The 24,415-nt window shown below is 32.1% G+C and overlaps 1 protein-coding gene across 1 annotated transcript; it reads right to left on the bottom strand.

The window, feature by feature from the left end:
• Positions 1 to 716: 716 nt before the first annotated feature.
• LOC134727289 (arylsulfatase J-like) lies at positions 717 to 17,834 on the bottom strand. Its single transcript, XM_063591667.1, has 14 exons — positions 17,727 to 17,834; positions 17,147 to 17,258; positions 16,691 to 16,742; positions 15,672 to 15,775; positions 13,533 to 13,639; positions 13,111 to 13,175; positions 12,280 to 12,384; positions 11,199 to 11,262; positions 9,641 to 9,738; positions 8,304 to 8,443; positions 7,710 to 7,768; positions 6,089 to 6,221; positions 1,837 to 1,964; positions 717 to 1,092 (listed from the first exon to the last, which is right to left on the bottom strand). The coding sequence occupies exons 2-14, from the start codon at positions 17,209 to 17,211 to the stop codon at positions 917 to 919; spliced, it is 1,296 nt and encodes a 431-aa protein (XP_063447737.1). The 5' UTR covers positions 17,212 to 17,258; positions 17,727 to 17,834; the 3' UTR covers positions 717 to 916.
• Positions 17,835 to 24,415: the final 6,581 nt, after the last annotated feature.

Genomic DNA, 24,415 nt, shown 5'->3' with positions numbered 1-24,415 from the left:
ATTTGACCCAGTAGTGTCAGAGGATAAGATTTTTGTAAAAGATTACTAAGATTTACGTAAAATGGTAAAAAATGAACTATAAAGGGCAATAACTCCTAAAGAGGTCAACTGACTATTTCGGTCTTGTTGACTTATTTGTAAATCTTACTTTGCTGAACATTATTGCTGTTTACAGTTTATCTCTATGTATAATAATATTCAAGATAATAACCAAAAACAGTAAAATTTCCTTAACATTACCAATTTAGGGACAGCAACCCAACAACGGGTTTTCCGATTCATCTGAAAATTTCAGGGCAGATAGATCTTGACCTAATAAACAATTTTACCACCATGTCAGATTTTTTTTAAATTCTTTGGTTTTTGAGTTATAAGCCAAAAACTGCACTTTACCCCTATGTTCTATTTTTAGCCATGGTGGCCATCTTGGTTGGTTGGCGGGATCACCGGACACATTTTTCAAACTAGATACCCCAATGATGATTGTGGCCAAGTTTGGTTTAATTTTGCCCAGTAGTTTCAGTTTTTGTGAAAGCTAACGACTGACGACGACGACGACGGACGACGACGGACGACGGACGACGACGGACGACGGACGACGACGGACGACGGACAGCAAGTGATGAGCAAAGCTCACTTGGCTAAAAAAAAAAGAGATATGAATGCCTTTCAATTTTATTTGATCACTCAGACACAATACATACGTGTGACAAGAGGAATACAATATTTACAACGGATAAGACAACTCTCAGCAAGAGAGACCAAATGAGACAGAAATTTACTGCTTTATTTCACAGTACGGATTTCAACAGTGAGCAAAGCCCATACCACATAGTCATGCTCGTTATCACCCAATTACACATTGTTATTTTTAAAATTAAACAGATACTGATACACACATAATATTTTATTCAGCTCAAACAGAGCACCAGTCGATACTGACGATATTATTAGGACTTCCAATTTCATTAGATTCAAACACAGGAAATGCAGTTGGCAAACTGTCTCTCCGCAATTCATCAAGTCTCATTTTCATCTTTTTCACTTTTTTTGGTAATCTAGAAGCAAGATTGTTACTCTCGGTAGGGTCATCTGAAATCATAAGAAGATGCTTTAATAGGCCCAAATGGAGATTTGCATTGAACTTACTATCAATCGATTTGTTCAAAAGACTTTTTTCTCACTGAACTTTTTTTTTGCATAATTATCAAGTTATAATTGGATCTATTCGTTGTGATAAAGGTTACACAACTTTTTGGAATTTTGGACCCTCAATGCTCTTCAACTTCGTACTTGTTTGGCTTTATAAATATTTTGATATGAGCGTCACTGATGAGTCTTATGTAGACGAAACGCGCGTCTGGCGTACTAAATTATAATCCTGATACCTTTGATAACTATTTACAGATAAAATATGGTCTACATACTTTGAGGGTCTGTAAGAGTTGAACATCGTTTTATACAGATAGAGATGGAGTTAGTTTTAGCAGACAACGTTCAACTAGTATATTATCAACTCAATCGCAGGCGAGACAGAATCCAATGAAATATCCTCTATTCATTTCACTCTTTGTGTCATTTTCTTTAAAATCAAGATATTACATACGGACCTATCTGACCTGATACACTTTTTGAAAGATTTATAAGGATAGATATACTATATTTGTTACCCTTAAATCATAATCGAATCTTCTGGTCCTAAGCAATTGATTTTTAGGCGTGCAATTCTGCATTTTAAATATTTGTGTTTAGTGAGCTGATTCCTTTATTGATTAGTACTTTGTTTAAACATAACACTGTGGATTATGATCGTTTTCCTATTGTGCATATACTTACTCCTTAAGTTGAATAAGCGTATGTCAGTACTGTTTGGATCAGCTAGTTTTATTGTAAAGCCTCCATTAGGATCCAATGAGAAATCAACAACACGTGGTTCCCCGAGAATGAGCTTGTAGTCTCCAACTCTACAAAAAAGGGATAGATCTGATGAGACCATTATAACGTTTATATTTTCTCCTTTAAATTGTAATTTTACAGAACAGCCTGAATTTTAGACCTTTACCTCGAATTTGACATAAGTGCTCCAACTACCAGAATCGTTGACAAGCAAGAAGATTTTAATTTTGAAATTAAAATGTGTATGCACACCTCAGCAGCAATATAGCAACTTGTATCGAATTATCCCAAATATGGGATATACATTTCCCTACGTATTTGGTGTTTATGAGCTCAGACTTTATAAAACATCACTAGTATCTGAGCAGAAGTTGATGAATAAAATTGAGAATGGAAATGGGGAATGTGTCAAAGAGACAACAACCCGACCAAAGAAAAAAAAACAGCAGAAGGTCACCAACAGGTCTTCAATGTAGCGAGAAATTTCCGCACCAGGAGGCGTCCTTCAGCTGGCCCCTAAACAAATATATACTAGTTCAGTGATAATGAACGCCATACTGATTTCCAAATTGTACACACGAAACCAAAATTTAAATAATACAATACTAACAAAGGTCAGAGGCTCCTGACTTGGGACAGGCACAAAAATGCGGCGGGGTTAGACATGTTTGTTAGATCTCAACCCTCCCCTATACCTCTAGCCAATGTGGAAAAGTAAACGCATAACAATACGCACATTAAAATTCAGGTTGAGAGAAGTCTGAGTCTGATGTCAGAAGATGTAACCACTACAGCTATGTCAAAGAACATCATAAGATATTAAGACCTTGTTGATAAATATTCCGAACTTGGAACTTATCAATGGTTTAAATAAAATTATTCTCGAAGGTTACCAATTCAACACTATAAAAAGATCTCTGAATAATGTTTTTATTGATATAAATATTGATGTTGTTATCAGTTGAATAAAATAATACTAACTCATAAACATTTTAACGGTACTAAATTCTGTATATACCTTAATTTTGGCAAAGAACAAGGATCGTGTTTTTTTCTGACTGTTAGTGACGTCTTCACACAAAATCTGTTGGCTGTTGGGTGTGTACTAGTTGATATTTTAGTCTTAGATACATGATCTTTTATTATTCTTTGTATCGATCTGATGATTTAATATTAAAATAAATATAGTATGATTGCCAATGAGACAACTCCAAACCAGAGACCAAATGACACAGAAATTAACCATTATATATAACCGTAATGCCTTCAACAATGAGCAAAGTCTATACCACATCGTCAGCTTTAACAGGCTCCGAAATCACAAATGTATAACAATTCAAACGAGAAACAAAAATCGACCTAATAAATGTTAAATAAATTAACAGAAAACAAATATCAAACACAGCAACAAACGACAACCACCAGCTCCTGACTTGGGCCAGACACATACATACAGAAATAGGCGGGGTTAAACCCAACCCTTCCCTTACATAGGACAGTGGTGTTACATTTAAACATAAGAAGGAATACTTAGTATAAAAATCAGTTGAAAACAGTTTAAATCATCAGATTGATACAAAAAGAAAAACATTAAGCAAATAAAAAAAAACGAGAGTTGACATTGCTTTGTACACCCCGAAAACAAACAGACACTAAGTTCAGATCCGAAAGTACTCACACATACTGACAGCTAGGTCAAAACTAATTATACTTCTAATAGAAAAAATATGCATCTAGGATCAAATTATCAATCAGTACACATCTAATATTTGATGGGTTTAGTACAAAAAAAGTAAAATCACAAAAATACTGAACTCAGAGGAAAATCAATACGGAAAGTCCATAATCACATGGCAAAATCAAATAACAAAACGCATCAAAAACGAATAAACAAGAACTGTCACATTCCTGACTTGGTACAGGCATTTTTAAAATGTAGAAAATGGTGGATTAAACCTGGTTCTATAGCGCTAACCCTCTCTCTTTAATAACAGTCTCATCAAATTCCGTTATATTTACATGATGCGTTAAATAAACAGTCACAATTAATAAAATAGTCAAAATATGGGTACATCAGTCATCATCGCATAACAATTTTAAAAGGGACAATTTAACAGGACACGTCATGAACAGCCAGAGGAAAGCATGATCTTGTGCCATGCCAAGATACAGGAATCGACATAATTCACAGATAGTAAAGCCATGAAAGTGCACAAGTATTTAACACTAATATATAGTCTGATTTATGTGTGTGTTGCATTTTAACGTTGAGTCGTTTGTGTTTTCTCTTATTTTTGAGATATTGAGATAAGACGTGGCACGGTACTTGTCTATCCCAAATTCATGTATTTGGTTTTCATGTTATATTTGTTATTCTCGTGGTGTTTCTGTGTGTGTTGCGTTTCGGTGTTGTGTCGTTGTTCTTCTCTTATATTTAATGCGTTTCCCTCGGTTTTGGTTTGTTACCCCGATTTTGTTTTTTGTCCATGGATTTATGAGTTTTGAACAGCGGTATACTACTGTTGCCTTTATTTATGTTTACTGATGACAAAATCAATATTGATACCAATAAAACAATTATTTAAAGATCTGATGACAGTTTTGAATTGGTGACATTTAAGATTAAATTTATTTAGAGGATCGAAAGGTTTACCTAGATCGTTCCTAAATTTCCGTGAACAGTAAACAACATCCCTGACTTATCCTTATCCTGTTAGAATTTTTAGTTTGTTCCTATATTGTGCTGTTATACCATTGTCCCAGGTTAGGGACTGATTGAGCACTCATTAATATGTAAAACCCCGTCAAATTCTTTATGTGACAGTCCCAAGGTAGGAGCCTGATGTTCAGTGGCTGTCGTTCCTATCATTTATATTTATTTTATGTTATTGTTCTGTTATAAATAAGGTCAGCAGTTTAATTACAGTCAAACCGGCTTTAGAGACCACCTGTACTTAGCAAAAACCTGTATGATAAGAATATAAATTTTAGATCCATCTGTAGTACATTTCATACAGTTTGAACCTGTATTAAAAGACCACCTCCATTAAAAGAGCACTTTGTTGTTCTCCCTTAAATTGTCTCTTAACACAGGTTTCACTGTATATTACATTTTTCATGTCCGGACCTTGTACAACTGACTATAAGGTATGGGTTATTCTTATTGCTGAAGTCCGATCTGTTGCTTATAATTACTAACATTTTCTCCAATTGGCAATAATACCTCATTTTCTCTTTTTTATATTGAGATATAGCTTCTAGGTACTGACGATGTTTGTCATCTTAAATAGGTGTTAAAATTTTCCCCTTTTTGTCCTTGTATATGTTTCCCCTTAATGTTTAGTCTATTTTTGATTATGTACTTATGATGTGGCTCGGTATCACGCCATTGTGTTATTGTGTAATAGTCAATTACCTTCTTTGTTACAAAAGATATTTTTCTAATATTGATTAAGATTATATTACACTGTTGACTGCTGTACCCCTATTTTTGACGTTTTTACCTATGCTGTTTGTTTTGTTTTGTTCACACATTGTTGTTAATATAACGGAATTCAATACGAATGCCATACAAGTTGAAAGTCAAGCTAGCTATTAAACCAGATTTATACCATCATTTTCACGTCAGGAAATGTCTGTACAAAGTCAGGAAATGTCTGTACAAAGTCAGGAAAATGACAGATGTTTGACATTGGTTTGATAGTTTTGCGCTTTTGATTTTGGAATTTTATAAAAAAAAAAAATCCGACTAGAACTTCTCTTGGAGTTCGGTATTTATAATAATTTGCTTATTTTTGAAAGATTTTCTTTTAGCTCTTTTTATAAGCCAAATCACTTAATTTATCATAATGCATCAAGATATGCACACCCACTCATGCATAATAGTTTGTTTTGTTTTGTCTAACATACATGCTAGTTCTTCAATTCCTTAGTGAATGCATGATTTGTTTTCCAGTTTAAGATTTGAGGAGTAGGTGTCATTAATTCGTGAAGTTTTAATATAGTTTATGAGATGTGTTTATTTATTCCGTGAGTCGTAGCAAGCTTTTTTGTTTTATTTCATGAATATTAAAAAAATCATGAATATAAAAAATGTATGAAAATAAAAGATCGAAAAAATAATGACATTTACAGCAGCTAAGTTTAATGAAGATACTTTTTTATGACAACTATATATCTCATGATTACATACCTAATTGCTGCAGATTTGGCCACATAGTCATCTATTTGATACACAAATTCATTTCTGCCTGATCCACGGCACCTTTTTATATATTTCCACTGACTGACACCATCAATATGACCAAATGTCTTTCTACGTTTGCCTGAAATCGTCAAGAAATTACAGGATAGGATTTGAGACAAACTGTAAAAAACTGAAATACCCCCAACAATATATTTATATTTTTTCTGAAATTCATTACATATAATATAATATTTTTGCTGAATTATGATGCTTAAATTATCCTAAATCATACATACCATGTATACTATCGAAAAAAACTGGGGATTTTCTTATTCCAGGCATAGATTACCTTGGCCGTATTTGGCACAACTTTTTGAAATTTTGGATCCTCAATGCTATTCAACTTTGTATTTGTTTGGTTTATAACTATTTCGATATGAGCGTCACTGATGAGTCTTATGCAGACGAAACGCGCGTCTGGCGTACTTAATTATAAACCTGGTACCTTTGATAATATTATTATTAGTTATTTAATATATATTCGATACTGTCGTCATCTGGATTTATAATTATAGTTTATGGTTAACACCTGCCATGTCTAGAATTGTTAGCCTACCCTTATTAAAGCCTGCCATGTCTAGAATAGTTAGCCTACCTTTATTAAAGCCTGCCATGTCTAGAATAGTTAGCCTACCTTTATTAAAGCCTGCCATGTCTAGAATAGTTAGCCTACCTTTATTTAAGCCTGCCATGTCTAGAATTGTTGGCCTACCTTTATTAAACCCTGCCATGTCTAGAATAGTAAGCCTACCTTTATTAAAGCCTGCCATGTCTAGAATAGTTAGCCTACCTTTATTAAAGCCTGCCATGTCTAGAATTGTTGGCCTACCTTTATTAAACCCTGCCATGTCTAGAATAGTTAGCCTACCTTTATTAAAGCCTGCCATGTCTAGAATAGTTAGCCTACCTTTATTAAAGCCTGCCATGTCTAGAATTGTTGGCCTACCTTTATTAAACCCTGTCATGTCTAGAATTGTTGGCCTACCTTTATTAAACCCTGTCATGTCTAGAATTGTTGCCTACCTTTATTAAAACCTGCCATATCTAGAATTATTGGCCTTCATTTATTAAAACCTGCCACGTCTAGAATAGTTAGCCTACCTTTATTAAAGCCTGCCATGTCTAGAATTGTTAGCCTACCTTTATTAAAGCCTGCCATGTCTAGAATTGTTGGCCTACCTTTATTAAACCCTGTCATGTCTAGAATTGTTGCCTACCTTTATTAAAACCTGCCATATCTAGAATTATTGGCCTTCATTTATTAAAACCTGCCACGTCTAGAATTGTTGGCCTACCTTTATTAAAACCTGCCATGTCTAGAATTGTTGGCCTACCTTTATTAAAACCTGCCATGTCTAGAATTGTTGGCCTACCTTTATTAAAACCTGCCATGTCTAGAATTGTTAGCCTACCTTTATTAAAACCTACCATGTCTAGAATTGTTGGCCGACCTTTATTAACACCTGCCATGTATAGAATTGGTGGCCTACCTTTATTAAAACCTGCCACGTCTAGAATTGTTGGCCTTACTTTATTAAACCTGCCACGTCTAGAATTGTTGACCTACCTTTATTAAAACCTGCCATGTCTAGAATTGTTGGAAACCAATCAACAGCATGCATCATTCTGTAAAATGAAAATAACTTTTGTAAACGACGTTTCTTGTTTTTATAAGTAGGACAATACAAGAGGGAGGATAAAGCCTGAGGAATACCTCATAAATAGACATTTCCAAAAGACATGAAACGTTTGTCAAATTATTGACACGCACAAGTGTTTCTTTTTAAGGCGCAAACAATTAAAATTCCTGTTTCCGATCTTTAGTCTGCCATAAACGTTGTATGTGATCAGGGTTTTTGTTTTGTTGTTGAATTGTTTTACGTACATTTCAGTGGTGTGTAAAGCCCAATTTACATAATGGCTTTGTCTATTTTGAAGACTATAAGATTATCTATTGTCACATACTAATCATTCTTAGTAATGTATAGGTGTTTAATTTGCAATCATTGTACATCTCCGTTTTGTGTTTTTTATTCTTATATTTTTCAATAAATTGCACCAAAAATATCTATTTTTAATAAGGTAAACTTTATTGTTGTTGTGTAACAAAATTTCATTATGCAATACGATGTTTTAAACAGTGTTTTTCATAGGTTCTTACCCTTCGTGTACACAGCCTTTATGTTTTAAAAACCTAGGACTATATACAAATCCTACTGACTTTGATCCTCCTTCCCATAACTCTACTTTGTTTCCTCTAAGTGGTAGGTTACTTGCACCAAAATTTGAGTCGCCGCCGTTCTGTTAAAACAGTGTACACAATGTTGGAATGATAATTTTGATTATAAAAAAATAAAGAAAAATCTTAAATTTTGCTTTGTAGTTTTTCCGTTCCAATCACACTTTATTCATTTATCTGTTCTTTCACTAGAATTCGTTTTGAAATAATACAATTGTAGGAATACTATTTTTTTTTATAAATAGAACCGTTTTCGATTTTACTTTTGTACAAGCGAAATAAGGAGATATATATGAAAGTTGTTTTATACGCGTGCATTGAGGTTGCATCTATAAATGCATTAGGTTTAGCCTATCAACGTTAGGCAATGTAAAGTTAATTTCTTGATATATAAGAATAATCTGATAGTTTAATATTGTAAAATACTACCGTCGTTAATTCAACCAAACAATATTGCGTGCATAAACGTTAAAAAGTTTAAACCTTCTGCTTTTGTTAGCACCTGCCCTAAGTCAGAAATCTGTTTCAGTGTCTGGTTGTCTTTTGTGTATGTTATTTTTTAAGTGTTTCTCGTTTCTCTAATTTTGATATAGATTAGATCGTTGTTTGTCCTGTTTGAAGTATTTAACACCTGAGAGCTAAGGCTCCATGTTGACTTTCATTGCTAAATTTGTTTACTTTTACACATTGTGATTTGAATGGTGAAATGTCTCTGGTCCTCATCCCATTTTTTTCCTAAATTTTGGAAACTCTTAAATAGTATTTTGTTGTATTTTTGCCACGTGGTGTTTTCATTTTTCACTTGGGAAGTTTGGCTAACTATACAACCAGGTTCAAGCCACCCTTGGTTTTTTTTAAGTCAGAAATATGGCAGTTGTTATAAAATAATTCGTTTCTATGTTTGCAATCGTTGTTTTTGTTGCACTGCAGTGTTTCATAATGTTCCTTTGTTTTCTTCTGATAGTTGATGTGTTTCTCTTGGTTATAGTGTGTAACCCAGATTTGTTTTATTTCAATCGATTTATGAGTTTTAAACACGGGTAAACTACTTTTGTCTTTTTTTTTTTATATTTACAACTATTCTAAATACAGGCAACAGTAGCATACGCTGTTCAAAACTCGTAAATCCATGGACAAAAAACAAAATCGGGGTAACAAACTTCAACTGAAGGATACGCATTAAATATAAAAGGAGAACAACGACACAACACTTAAAATGTAACACACACAGAAACGGAGTAGCATTAAATAAAACATACATCACTCATGAAAATAAAGACCGTGTTATCCATGTGACCACTTTTCTCTAAAGCATCAACGATAGTACCTACACCCTCATCTAGCGAAGAAACCATGCCTAAAATTGATAACATAGATAATATTATAGCATATATTTCATCTACCAATAGACATATTATGGTTATCACAATATGTGTCTGAGAGAAGGAAAATACTTAAATACTTTAGTCAAATTATGAATGACAACAACCATTACAGCCGATTACCATCAGTAAAGGTAATATATTTGGTTAGCTTGCTTGCTAGCTGAAGCGTGAATTCAATGTTAGGTAAGGTATACTACCCTCTTTTGAAAGTAGCCTAGTCGTTCAATCAGATAGATTGGTCATCTGTCGGACTAGTCTACTCTTAAAGGAGAGTAGTTTACCTAACCTAACAATGAGCTCACGGTTAATCTAGCAAGCAAGCTTACCAAATATATTACCTTTAGCTACATACTCATTGAAATCGGATGTAATCAAATAATCAAGAAAAAACTTATACAGGTATACTATTTCTTTTATATGCATAAACGAGAAATTAGAAGTTTACTATTTAAGATAATGTGTCCTTAATTTTCAAGATATATACGTAAGCATAGGTAACATAGGGTATTTTTGACAGAGATCATTGATTGCAACCAAATGTTATAAGACTGAATATTCACAGTAACAGAATGTAGGAATATAAAGTATTACTCAAAAAGTTTAAATCTATTTTCGGTATGAAAAGTTCGAATGTCTTGTACATCTTATAGGGTTTAGTAAAAGTAAAATTGGGTATTTAAATAACAGCAGTGCTTTTTTTACAATTTTACAACCAACTATGTATTTTAGTGCGCAGGACATATGTCTATAGATATAAGATAAGTAAGGTTCCATGGACATACTGGAGACAAACAATTTGGAAAACCAAGTAAACAGTGTTAAAAACCTTTTAAAAGCCACATACCTGCTTAGGTAATTTTTCCCAAAGGAATTGATATCAATCGTTTTAAATACCAAACACAATTTGCAGCTGTCTAATATAATTGAAACCGTTTCATCATAATTGTAATGCTGGTACCTCTGATAACAACTTAACCATAGTCTAGGACTGGCAGTTAATCAGCCATGATCCGTAATGTAATGACGAATGATACCCACTCAATGATTATTGCACTCATTTTACTTGCTTTTTTTCTCTCGAGAAATGCAATTTGTTTCGACATTAATAACACAAATAATTTCAATAATATACAGTAATTTATCTTTAATTTTTTCACCAGTTTTTAGTAAATAATATGGGAACAGACTATTCCTTACATTAAACATCCTTAAACAAAATTGTTTTTCCGAAATGTTTTAAAATCAATTACTTTACCCTAAATATTCTTAAGTGTATGTTTTTGTACTAATAAGAACTTCAAACTTGTGAAATTCATATTAGACCGGCTCCACACTTTGAATGTATATATATATTATTTTTTACAATGAAGTACTTCAGACTGGTTAAATTTATCTGGAACCAGCTTTTCACTTATTTAACAGCAATACCTACCTAAATATCGTTGCCGCGCAGGATTGATTTCGTTTGGATACATGTCTATAAACTTTTGTGGTACCTACATTAAGTGATAAATAACTGTCAATTTTCATTCATTTTCTAATCTGCTTTGAATAAAAACAAAGATAATATCATGTATTTTTCATTTTATCTATAGTCAATAATATCAACTCAATCTAAACTGTGTGTGAGCTCCCTATTTTTCAGGAGAGAGCTTTTGATAAACACTATGTACGTATTTATGTATTTTGTGAGGTTCGTGCAAATATTGTTTTTTACCGGGTTGTAATATAATAAACAACACGACTGTTGCCACATTTGAAGCAGAATCTGCTTACCATTCAGTAACACCTGAGATCGACCCAGTTTGTGCTGGGGTTCGTGTTGTTTAGTCTTTAGTTTTTTATGCCGTGTCTTTTGTATTATTACTTGTCTATTTGTCTTTTAGTATTTTAGCCATGGCATTTTCAGTTTATTTTCGATCTATGAGTTTGAATGTCCCTCTGGTATATTTTGTCCCATCTTTGTTGATAAGTTTGAATGTCCCTCTGGTATATTTTGTCCCTCCTTTGTTGATTAGTTTGAATGTCCCTCTGGTATCTTTTGTTCCTCCTTTGTTCAGTTTGGTACTGTCAGTTGTTTTTTGATTTGTAGATAAAAGACTGTCAAACGTTTCGCCAACCGTTATTTTCATATATAAACAACTCAGCGATTTAGTTTTTGAGTGCCAATGAGAAACTCTCCATCTGAGTCACAAAGTGTAAAAAGATATACAGTTATAGCACGGCATTCACAACGCCTTCAACAACGTTTTTTTTAAAACATGTGAACATGTGAAGATACATGGTTCAGTTGCCAAAAATATTTACTGTTCACATATACAATATATTCATAAAAGTGATTCAGACTGATACCTTTTAAGTTTGAATCCGGAAACTGCAAACCGTATGCAATAACTAGCATCATTCAGCACAAAACATATTCATGCAATGTCGAAAATCTCGAAATATTCATATTCGTAAGATTTTTTATTAGAAAGTAATACGTGTAACATGTTTTTTTAAACAAAAATCACCTGAAGGGGAAAGTGTGGAGTTGTGTACTGCACAGATAAAAACAATGGCGACGTTTTTGGATTGTTTTTTTCTATTATCTCTACAGCTCTCTGTGTGAACAAATCCTGAAAACAAATCATGAAATGCGAGTCATATAATTTTGAACATTTTGATATTTGACCTTCAAATTCATGTTATTTGTTTGTTTTGTTTTTTTATATAGTGAATCATAATATATCAATTTACAAGTTAATGAAAAATTTGGTAAACAATAAAGTACTATTTTGTCACATGTGTTACACACGTGTAAAATATTATTTATACCTATAACTGCCTGGATATACAAATCTAAAAATAGAATATCTTGATTTTGTTGGATCAACATTCGGGCATGGATCACCGTTATTGTTGAACGAAAAGGATAATTTTGCGATAATTTTGACCGAATGAAGTTAGATCGACATTGTCCAACACAATTGGTAATATCAGTGATCATCAGTTGGCTGTACTACTGACGAAATATAACTGTACAATACAAACTATGAAATGACAATGTACAGAACAGTTGATTATTATAAATGTACATTTCAATTGTTAAACTATCATTGTACAGTACAAGTCCTGAAATATCACTGTACAGTTCAATTGATGAAATATCACTGTATAGTACACATGGTTTACTTAATGAAATATTGCTGAACAGTACAATTGGTGATTAAATCTGTACAGTATCAATTACGAAATATCACTGTATAGTACATTGATAAACTATTACTGTACAATTTAATTGATGCAATATCATTGTACAGTACAGATGATGGAATATGAAATCAATATTCCTATATACGTACTGTATTATATGAGTCCTCTGGAGGTCTATAAACTGTCTCATTTTGCCAGAAATCGTAATTACCAACTGAAATGGAATTACACACGTTTTATTATTATAATACTCAAGTTCAAACTACTTTAGAAGAACTGAAATATCATTAATACATCTGTGTGAGTTTTTTTTCAAATAAACTCATCAGCGAGGCTCGTATATGTTTTTTAAAACCCAATAGTTGCGAAGTTGAAGAGCATTGAGAACCAAATATTTATAATAGTTTTGCCAAATACAGGTTAGGTAAACTACTTATGAGGTAGAAAAGCTTTGTAAACAGGGAATTTATAATTATGGACACATACATAGTAATTCATGTCAACACAGAAATTATAGAACAATTGTAGTTATACTATTGAATATACTTTAGAAATGTGTAGGTGTACTTACACAGTTTTCTTGTAAAAAAATCTTCCGCTCCTCTTAAAAGACCAGTAAACGAATCAAACCCTCTAGATGTTGGAAGAACACTCCTCTTACAATCTCCAAGATGCCACCTATTAACATTTTAGTTCATTATGATTTATTGCTTTATTGCGTTTTCTTTCAACATGCGATACACACAATGAATAATTTACTTCTTTACCAACATACCACTCTGGCAATGGATGAAATGATACATTTGGTTTACGCAAATGAATCAGCACTCGAGGGTATAAAAATTTCAGGAAATAAATAAGCATTTGTTTTTTCATTACAAATTTTATTTATTACTTTATTAGTTTTTCACTTATCATATGGTACAAAGTCATTCAACTAAATCAATCTGATGGGGTCTAGATGACTTTTAAAATGTATGTATCATTGAAAAAGCTCCAAATGATCTCCCTTTGGTGCAAACATGTCATTTTTTGGCATTATAATAGTCATCGGTGACCTATATTTTTTATTATTCTTTTCTAATAAGTGGTACGTAAACTAAACTATTGTAAAGTTTTAGCGATTTCTGTAATCTAGTTCTTTTTTATTTCGATGTTACCTCTTTTTCTGCTATTTGTTCCACAGAAAAAAGTATTTTTACATAAATATATGCTTCTTTCGAAGGCAGATTGTTAGCGAAAATGAACGGTGACCCGTTTTGTTAATTTTATTTTCCTTTAAAGCATAATTCAAAGTCAATTTAAAGAAAAAATAAAGCGAAATCCTACATTAAGAAAACAAATTATTTAGACCCGTGAGCCCCCTTAAACAAGAATTAATGAGTGCCGATATACATCATATTATATTAAGTCTAAATTTTTTTCCGAATTGAACACAGACGTATATAATCAATATAACACCATACGTTCTTTAAGGTCAAGTTACAGTAAATGGGCTATGTCACAGATTTCAGTAAAATTTTGCATACAACTCTGGCTCGATGAACTTCAACTGAAAATCGAAAAAATAATGCATTCATCTCATTTATCATTTGAAATATTACTGATTGAATTCTTACAAAATTGGTGAACATTTGTATAGAAAGCACATAAAATCGGCGAAAACCCTTCTAAAATTTTTCTTAAAATCGCCAAATCTCGAATTCTACTCCATAGATTTTTCTTAAAAAACTATATGTTGTTGATACATAAATTTCGGTTATAATGATGCAAAAAAAAGATAGTGTCACCGACTTCGTTTTAACGGTATACCTCATTCAAAGTTCCGTTCTTCTTTTCCGTGAAAAATCCACCAAAACGTCGAAATAATCGTAACGTTATCGCGTTGCAGGCCGTAAAACGTTGATTTTTGACGTTTTTTACTACCAACAAGGTAACAAATTGATTTTTAGACAAAAAACGAAGTCGGTGACTCTATGATTATTTTATATCATTAAAACAGAAATTTATGTGTCAACAACATATAGTTTTTTAAGAAAAATCTATGGAGTAGAATTAGAGATTTGTCGATTTTAAGACAAATTTTAGAAGGTTTTTCGCCGATTTTATGTGCTTTCTATACAAGTATTCACCCATATTAAAAGAAATCAATCTGCAATTTTTTAGATAATAAAAGAGATAAATGTATTATTTTTTCGATTTTCAGTTGAAGTTCAACGAGCCAAGGTTGTATGCAAATTTTAAGCAAAATCTGCGACATGGCCCATTTACTGTTCCTTGACCTTAAGAAAAAGAAGAACCTTCAACGAGTCATTTACATATACTAAAATAATAGCATCAGTGAATAATTACATACATGTTTTACAATTACAAACAGTTGGTATCATGAATCATCGACGGAAAATGAAGACACATGATATAAATGAGTAAATTTAAACATAATGCTATGAATTTACGATTCCTATGAGCTAATTAAATGTATTTACCTACATTTAGATTGCCAAGCTGTTAAATGTCTTAAATACTTTTAAAATAACGTGCAAATTAATGAATTTTACGAGCAGAAAATTAATGATAATGTGTATAGGATTTTTGAATAATCAGAAAGTAAGGACGCACTAGCTATTATGTAAATGATCTCTTTGAGGTTTGACAGTCTCGATATTTACATAAGGAATTGGCTTTATTTTGTAACAAAGTTAAAACATACTTTCCTGTCATATGTGTAGCATATCCCATTTGCTTTAACTTTTCTGGAAGCAGTGTAACAGACTCTGGTAGGTATTTAGCCTCGTTTACGCCGAGTGCACCAAACTAAAGTAAATAACAGAATGATCTGATCATAAGGTGTTAACCTATATGAGACAGTAACCACACAACATAATGCTAAACTCATACGGTGTAACGTCTTTGGAACAGTAACTTCACAACACAATGATATAACCATAAGGTGTTAACGTCTATGGGACAGTAATCAAACAAAATAATGATTTGATCATATGGTGTTAACGTCTATGAGACAGTAACCAAACAACATAATGATTTGATCACATGGTGTTAACGTCTATAAGATTTTTCTATGACCTTGCATAAATGAATACTTGATGTTATTTATATATTACAGAAAAATCAACTGTGTATTTATATTACCTAAGACAAAATTGATATTAGTCTATTGCAGTGATTGTTTGTTAGCAGTTAGAAAAGAGTGTTAGTATCGCTATACTTTTCTGCAGTTATGAAACTGAGAATTGACTCGACTAAAGAATATAACTCAGCCAATGGCCACCAATCAGTCTTCAACGCAGCGATTATAAGGGTATTGTTAAATCCTGACTATTACAAAACAAATAAAAGATAAAAAAAAAATTTAAAAAATAAATAAATAAATAAGCATTAGTCTATAGCGATATTATGGGATGGGTCCTTGGTCAAATTTTAAACGGAAGTTGTGATAAAATTTAAAAAAACATCAGTGATATAAAATGTCAGGCTTTAATTAATTTTGTTTATGGTTAGTTGGTGCATGCATACGATTTATTTTTGAGACAGTAAAAGGCAAATGAAAATAAAAACATCGTTAGTGGTCAACAAAAAAACAAAAAACGTTTAGGCTCAAGAAAGAGACCAGTGTGGCTCTTAGTTTTTGAAGGAGTTACATACGCATATGTTGTCGAAATTTAAGTCTTTTAAAAGATGTTAATCTTCAGAACGATCTTCCCAAAATACCTGAAATCCAAGTCTGTGGGAATACTTCCCTGTTAGCATTGCACCACGGGATCTGTTGAACAAATTAATGAAATTAAAATTAAAGGCATACATATAATGTTAAGTTGCTAATAACAGCATTAAAATCATAAATATTCACAGAAGACCAGACAAGTTAATGTCTTATTAAACCATTCAAAACTAACAATATATAAATAGCACACAAATGAGAGGTGGTAAAGCAAAATGTTACCCCAAGAAAACATAAGGCGATGCAATAGAGTAAATTGTCTCCCACGTATCAACCAATCAAAATATGGAATTTTTCCGACATTGTTCGTTTAAATGGCATAATAAAAAAAACTTCAGTTTGAAGAAATCATATCAAATAAATAATAAAATGCAAAAGTTTTGAGTTTCCCTAATATTTTGTCCAAAGATAATTAGTTACAGAACTTTAAATTGGTGAATACTTACGGTGTACACTGTGGATGTACATAATGATTTTCTAGTCTAACACCTCGTTTTGCAAGTTTGTCCATATTTGGAGTTAAAACCTCTGGATTGTGCCAGCCGACATCGTTCCAACCTGAAATATTTTTTTTAAAACAAACTTTACCATGACGGATCCCATTATGTAAAGGAACATCATACGATACAAATGTTCCAAAAGATTACAGTATATTTGCTTCTTTACAGTGACCGTTCACACAGGTACTTCATTGCATAGTCAAACAAATCTTATTTCAAAAATTTTAATAAACTGAAATAAAACATTTAAGGTCTAACCTTACGAAATGTACACTTCGATACATTATGTCTCTTGAATGATGCTCGAGGCCATAAATTTGAAAACGAATTGATTATTAGTCAAATCGTCGTAGAATTGCGTAAGTTTTTCTCTGTTCTAACTAAGTCTACTAAAACGAACGAGATCAATAAAACTAAACACAAAAAAGAGCAAAATATTAGTAACTTAATCATTCTAAAATGGAAAAATGTGAAGCTCTACCAGATATGTGACATTGCAACCTTAGTACATCGTTATTTCCCTTACCTTGATCATCAGAAACAACTAGTACAATATGTGGTCTTCTATATCTGTTGGCTTTGCCTTTACAGTAACCTAAACATAGGATCTATAATCAACTTTTGACGATATTATTAGTTTACAAATGGTAAAATCTCATGAATAAACAAAACAAAAATAAAGAGATGCGGTATATAATTGCCAATGAGACAAATGTCCGGATATTCATGCCCATCAATTACGTATTTGATTCGGCTTTTCAACTGCTGTGTATTTGTGAACGAACCACGCATCTGTCTTAACGAATATTATAAGCCTGGTCTTTACCTCAGTCGTCAGTATCAATTGTGTCGTATCTAAATCAGTGTTTCTGTATCACATATTTTTAGGCTTAAACTAATATTTTGACATACAGTTGATACTCCAATGTTTTCTCATTGTTTAATCATACTTACCGACTTGTGAAGTAAATTCAAGCAAACTTCCTACAATACCTTATCAAAGACAGACAATAATTAAGACCGATTTATATTTCCATACAAAAGCAGTGATAAGGTACTTCCTTGATGATGAAATATATGGACTCAATTTAGATTACATTCCAAATTCACAACCATGGTAAAACCCTACCAACTATGTACTTTATATTATTATGCATTTGAAACAAATAATTTCAGTTTCTAAAAAAAAAACCAATATACTTTTTTTTATTATCATCGATAATCATTAATGTACTCCACAAGGGGCGAGACTAGATATGTTGAAAAAGTAAGTGTCTGTTGTAATATATATATTATATATACAACTCGTCTAAACATCAACCCAACAATGTAAGATCTGTAAATTTGCTTTCGCAAATTTTTGGTTCTTCCCTCGCCGGGATTCGAACCCATGCTACTGTGATATCGTGACACCAAATCGCCTGCACTGCAGCCGTCCCGCTAGACCACACGACCACCTGGGCTCTCAAAATAAAGAGCTTGCGGTGGCCATATGTTACCTTTCCACATCAGTTTTAATCTAGCGGCGTACTACAGTACATGATATATAAGGCATGAAGTATATATATATACATGTACTAAAGAAATATTGACACCGAATGTTTGTGGCACAACATCCTGTCCACAAGTTAACAATTATTTTTTTTTCTGTGACGTATTAAATTTATATTAGGATCCATTTTGTTACATCTTGTGATCAATTTTATTTGGCAATCGCCAATGGCAGTCAGCAGGGTTAAAGAACATCAGTTGTTCGACCTGTTAGTCAAATGCGTTTTGTTTAAATATACTTTTTCACTCTTTTGGTCTTTTGGAAAATGTTGTTTGTGCTGTTTTTAGACCATTCTACAACGAAATTTGTTTGACATGCACACGTATAAAAACTGCGGTTTTTATCCAACGCAGTCATAGGTTTGAACGTAGTTTTCAATTTAGACTCGTATATATATATATATATATATATATATTACAATTGTTGATCGTTCAAGCAGAATATATATATTATATATATAACTCGTCTAAACATCAACCCAACAATGTTAGATCTGTAAATTTGCTTTCGCAAATTTTTGGTTCTTCCCTCGCCGGGATTCGAACCCATGCTACTGTGATATCGTGACACCAAATCGCCTGCACTGCAGCCGTCCCGCTAGACCACACGACCACCTGGGCTCTCAAAAAAGAGCTTTCGGTGGCCATATGTTACCTTTCCACGTCAGTTTTAATCTAGCGGCGTACTACAGTACATGATATATAAGGCATGAAGATGTTATTGTTACAGATCGGCTAAATTATCTATAGTAAAGGATCCTACAAATTAATGTAAGATACAGTCACAGAAAATAATTATATTCATAAGTATATATATATATATATATTCTGCTTGAACGATCAACAATTGGGTGACTCTGCTTTAATCTCTTTTGAATATGATAAAGTTACATACGAAGTACATTCCGATTTTAATATCTTTTCATTAAGTCGGAATTTTACATACGGGTCAATATACATTGATTTTACATTGATCAAACGTGAATTTTACCGAGACCACGACATTACTTCGACTCATCCGAGTTTCGAAAAAACGAGGTTCGACTGTATACGAACCTAGAAAAAACCTCTTAAACAATGATTTTCAAAAACATCTATCAAACTAAATTTGATTAATGGACAAGTCAAACTAATTCAAAAAGACGAGCACATGTACATTTTTGACGACTTTGCACATATTAAAATGAGGTTCAAAAGGTAACGTTCTAACCAAATTAAAATATCTCCCTCTATAAAATTATACCTTCAACACTATAAAGCTGATAGGAAACCAAAAATGCTAAGATTTCATTCCAATATAACACCATCATTAAACGTCGAAAACTATTTGACACATGAACAATTTTTTACAAAAAACAAGCAACAAAGCCATCTGTCGTAATTTGTATACAAGAAACTTTAACCTACACGTAAATGTAAAAAAAAGTTGAACAGGTTAAGCTAGTAAACATGGATTAGGTCACACATGCTTATAGTTAGTTTACCGTGAACTGAGGTCAAAAGAAAAAGAGATTTATTGTTTTTCTTATTATCTTAAATATTTTTGAATAAACTCATTATTTTTTTGTATATAAAAAAGTTAATAAAACAAAATTCAAGAAAAATCAAATATGGAAAGTTGACAATTGAAAATAGTCTTCATGTTCCTAATTATGTACAAAATCGTCCTTAACATGTTTGAAGTATTTGCCACCGGACGTTAAGCAACTAACAATCGATTGAAAGAGATTTCCTTACGTAGAAAATGGTGCACTTAACCTGATTGAATAGCTAGCTAAACCTGAGTCCCCTAACATATGTGACAGTCGCATCCGATTTTTAAAAAGACTAAAGTGGGTACAGAAGTTTACATTGTAATATAATCTGAACAAATATTAAAAAAACATACTATGTGAGCAAAGAAAGACAAAATGGCTGATAGGCACTTGATAGACAAAAATCATACGCAAATATGGTGACGAAAATGCAAAAAGCAAACAAACAAAAATGATCATAAGACAATGCCACTTCTGCGGGATGTATAAATACTGAGCAATTCTCAACAGATATTATCAAACATGATCAAATCAGCAATAGTTAAACAAATACAAATAAAAACAACACTTTATAAACCATATTAGGTCAATGCCAGAAAAATATAAACTTTTTGGATGAGGTTGAGAATTTGGAAAAGGCGATGTTTAACCGAGCCCTTCGCTGGTTTGTTACCGGATACATTTTTTTTTAAATATATTTTAATGACATTGACCTTATATTGTTTTAAAACTGCTACTTGAATTAAAACATTGATAGCTATTCAAATTGTTACACAAATTTCTAACTTATTTTCATCACTCCATGAACTCCTGGTTGTGGAAAAATTGCTCCATGATTCAATTGACATTGCACAAAATAAAGCTGTGTTACGATAATTAGGAGAAAGAAAGACACAACAAGTTGCAGTATAAAACACATTATTTGGACAAATAACAACATAATCATCTATACTTTGATACAATTATGTATTATTGGTAAATAAAGGCAACAGTAGTATACCGCTTTACCAAAGACATAAATCAATTAAGAGAAAACGATATAGTAAGAACATAAAAAAGCAAACAATTTGATCGCACTATTTAAAAATCATCCCATTTCTTAAATACTTTCATACATTCTTTTTAAAAATAAATATTGATAATATAATAGTCAACAAAAGAAAGATACATATAGAATAATAGGTAGTTTCGTTTTTGATACTGATTATATCATGTGGAATATCTAGACGAGCTCGTTAGGGCGATATAAGATATTCCACATGATATAGTCAGTATCAAAAACGAAAACTACCTATTATTCTGTTTATCGGAAATTATGTCGTCACACAATGTATTGCCTAATATTTTTAGTGATACAGCTAGTACGTTGATACTCGAAAATATTAGGAAGTAAGATCAAAGGGAAAATATACGAATAACCGATAAACGGCAATGCATTTGCATATTTATTAGAATTGAGTACACTGCGAGGTAAATGACTACCCTGTCCGTCTAGTATTTACAGAGTGTTATTTTCTTATCAAAACCATTGATATGAGGCTAAGCCATGTAATAAGCAAATTTGTCTATCTGCAATTTATATTATTTCAAAATCGTATGTTTAATAATAAAAAAAATAATAAAAGGTTTTTTTAATTAAATTCTGTCTTTTGTGATCATTTTCCGCCAAAAAATATGACATCTAATAACACGGTATTTACCAAATTTTATTTGGTCAGAATCTTTTTATCATATATGTTTTTTAATTGGCTAGTTCAACAGTTTTTCCTATTCATTATATTTTATAATAAATTGGAGTTAAAACTTGTGTATCATACTTTTGTTTACTAGTATACATATATTTTATTGATTTGAGATAATTGAACCAACTAACCCATGTAAAAACTACGTTTGACGCGTATAGCGACTGTTTATGACTATAAGACTATCTACCGGATTTGTAATCACTTAAGCAACACGCCGGCTGCCACATGTGGAGCAGGATCTGCTTATTCTTCCGGAGCACTTGGGATTACCTCTAGTTTTTGTTTGGGTTCGTGTTGCTTATTTTTTATCTTTATATGTTGTGTAATGTGTACTTTTGTTTGTCTGTTTGTCTTTTTCATTTTTAGCCATGGCGTTGTCAGTTTATTTTCGATTTATGAGTTTGACTCTCCCTCTGGTATCTTTCGTCCCTCTTTTATGGTATTTTCTACCTACAACCATTATGGAAATGTATGTCAAAGACGACTTTTGTACTAAATTGATTCAAAATTCATACAAATATCCTATTAAAGACAGAAACAAATCAATATAGTACGTATAGATTATAACATGCCCTTTTCCATATTGACCTTGGTTTCATCCCGAGACTCCCATATTGGTCTCGAGGCTTTAGTATCTCCCTCTATCAAATCATACCTTCAACACTATAAAGCTGATAGGACACCAAAACTGCTAAGATTTCTGTCCAATATACCAACATCCTTTATCATCGACAACTATTTAACATAAACAATATTTTACAAAAAACAAGCAAAAAATACCATCTGTCGTAATTTGTATACAAGAAAGTTTAACCTAAATGACAAATAATAGTTGTATAGGTAAAGTTAGTATTCATGAACCAGGTCACACATGCTTATAGTTAGTTCACCAAGAAATTAATACTTTTTTTCTTTATTTTCTTAAATGTTATTGAATAAACTCTTATAAAAGCTCAAAAAAACTTACGTTTATTTGTTATGTAACATGCCGACTATAAATACAGCTTTGAATTTATTTAATTAAAGTAGATATTTTTTTGGTTTATAAAGTATAAAAAAAAAAACCTTCAAGTTTTATTTTTTTTTTTTTTAATTTATCATATTTCATTGAAATCTGTACATTTGTTAGTTTAAAAACATCAAGTACCGGTACCTCATCCCGGCCTCGTTAACATTAGTAAATAACATATATATACAGCTGTTAGTTTCTGTTACTATTATACATACAATTTTTCATATTTAAAAGAATTATATACCATATCAGTAATATCAAAAAATGAATTTCACCATTAAGATAATCAAACATAATTTATGAAAAAAGTAGTAGTTGAAGTAATAAAAAATAGATAAATATATATCCAAGATATATATTTTAAGTATGTCCGTAGATTTTTTTAAATTTCAAATTATGAAAAGAGAAATAAAAAAACTAGCATGTAAGCATGTAATGATTCCCTGCCTTTGAGTCACTGCTAAATGTCTATTTTTTTTTCATATTAAATTGTAATAATTATAAACATCCGGGGCTTGATTGCTAAGGCGGTTTTATGTCACGGCTCCCACAAAAAGTATGATTTAATGTGTATCAGATGTGGTTTGATAACTAATTTTTGATCAGACGAAGTTGTAATAGAAGTTGGAAACTTTTACAGTCGTAAGATGTCAAATTCAGCAAATAATACAAATACTACAGTTGAAAATTCAGAGGTAAACCAAACCAATGACAAAAACAATATGTCATACAGCAGACGTTGCAATATATACACTTGCAGGAGTCACTCCTATTATTGGGACAATTCACAAATCAGCTATCAACACCTTCAATAAGATCTGCAGTATGGATACTTCCGTGGAAAAGGATCTTGCGACAAGACAACTTGCATTAGTTGGATTTTCCTCTTCTAGCTGGTTTGGAAAGCTTCGAAATCTCCTTGCCATTTATGACCTCCCATCAGCACAGGATATTCTTGATAATCCATACAGCAAGGAGCGTTGGAAATCAATAGTAAAAAAGGCTGTAGACAATTATTATAAAGCTCAAACCACATCTTCTGCTCGTCTATACTCATCGCTTCGCTTCTTATCCACCAATAATCTGCTATGGAATAGGCCACATCCAAGCTTAGCCAGCGTAAATACCTCTTCTCAAGATATTAGTAGATTACCGACGAAGTTGAAACTATTGACAGGTACTTACTACTTACAAAGCAACAAAGCTGCCTTCAACCAAAACACAGTTGATCCAACATGCCTATTATGCAAGGGTAAGCCAGAAACGATCGATCATTTCCTTATGGAATGTCCAGCTCTGCATGAAATCCGTTCACCTTATCTACAAGAATTAGATAATTTTATTGGTAGTATTGATGTGTGCATGAAATGTA

This window comes from Mytilus trossulus, chromosome 7 (assembly GCF_036588685.1).
Source record: "Mytilus trossulus isolate FHL-02 chromosome 7, PNRI_Mtr1.1.1.hap1, whole genome shotgun sequence".
NCBI classification, from domain to species: domain Eukaryota; kingdom Metazoa; phylum Mollusca; class Bivalvia; order Mytilida; family Mytilidae; genus Mytilus; species Mytilus trossulus.
This window is presented reverse-complemented; position numbering and strand designations above follow the sequence as displayed.

Coding starts and splice junctions, on each gene's coding strand:
- LOC134727289 (XM_063591667.1), bottom strand. CDS start 17,211: ATGGACAAACTTGCAAAACGAGGTGTTAGACTAGAAAATCATTATGTA. Junction 13,176..13,532: donor TTTTTTTACAAGAAAACTGT/GTAAGTACACCT, acceptor ATTCCATTTCAG/TTGGTAATTACGATTTCTGG. Junction 7,769..8,303: donor AAAGGCTGTGTACACGAAGG/GTAAGAACCTAT, acceptor TTCATTTTACAG/AATGATGCATGCTGTTGATT.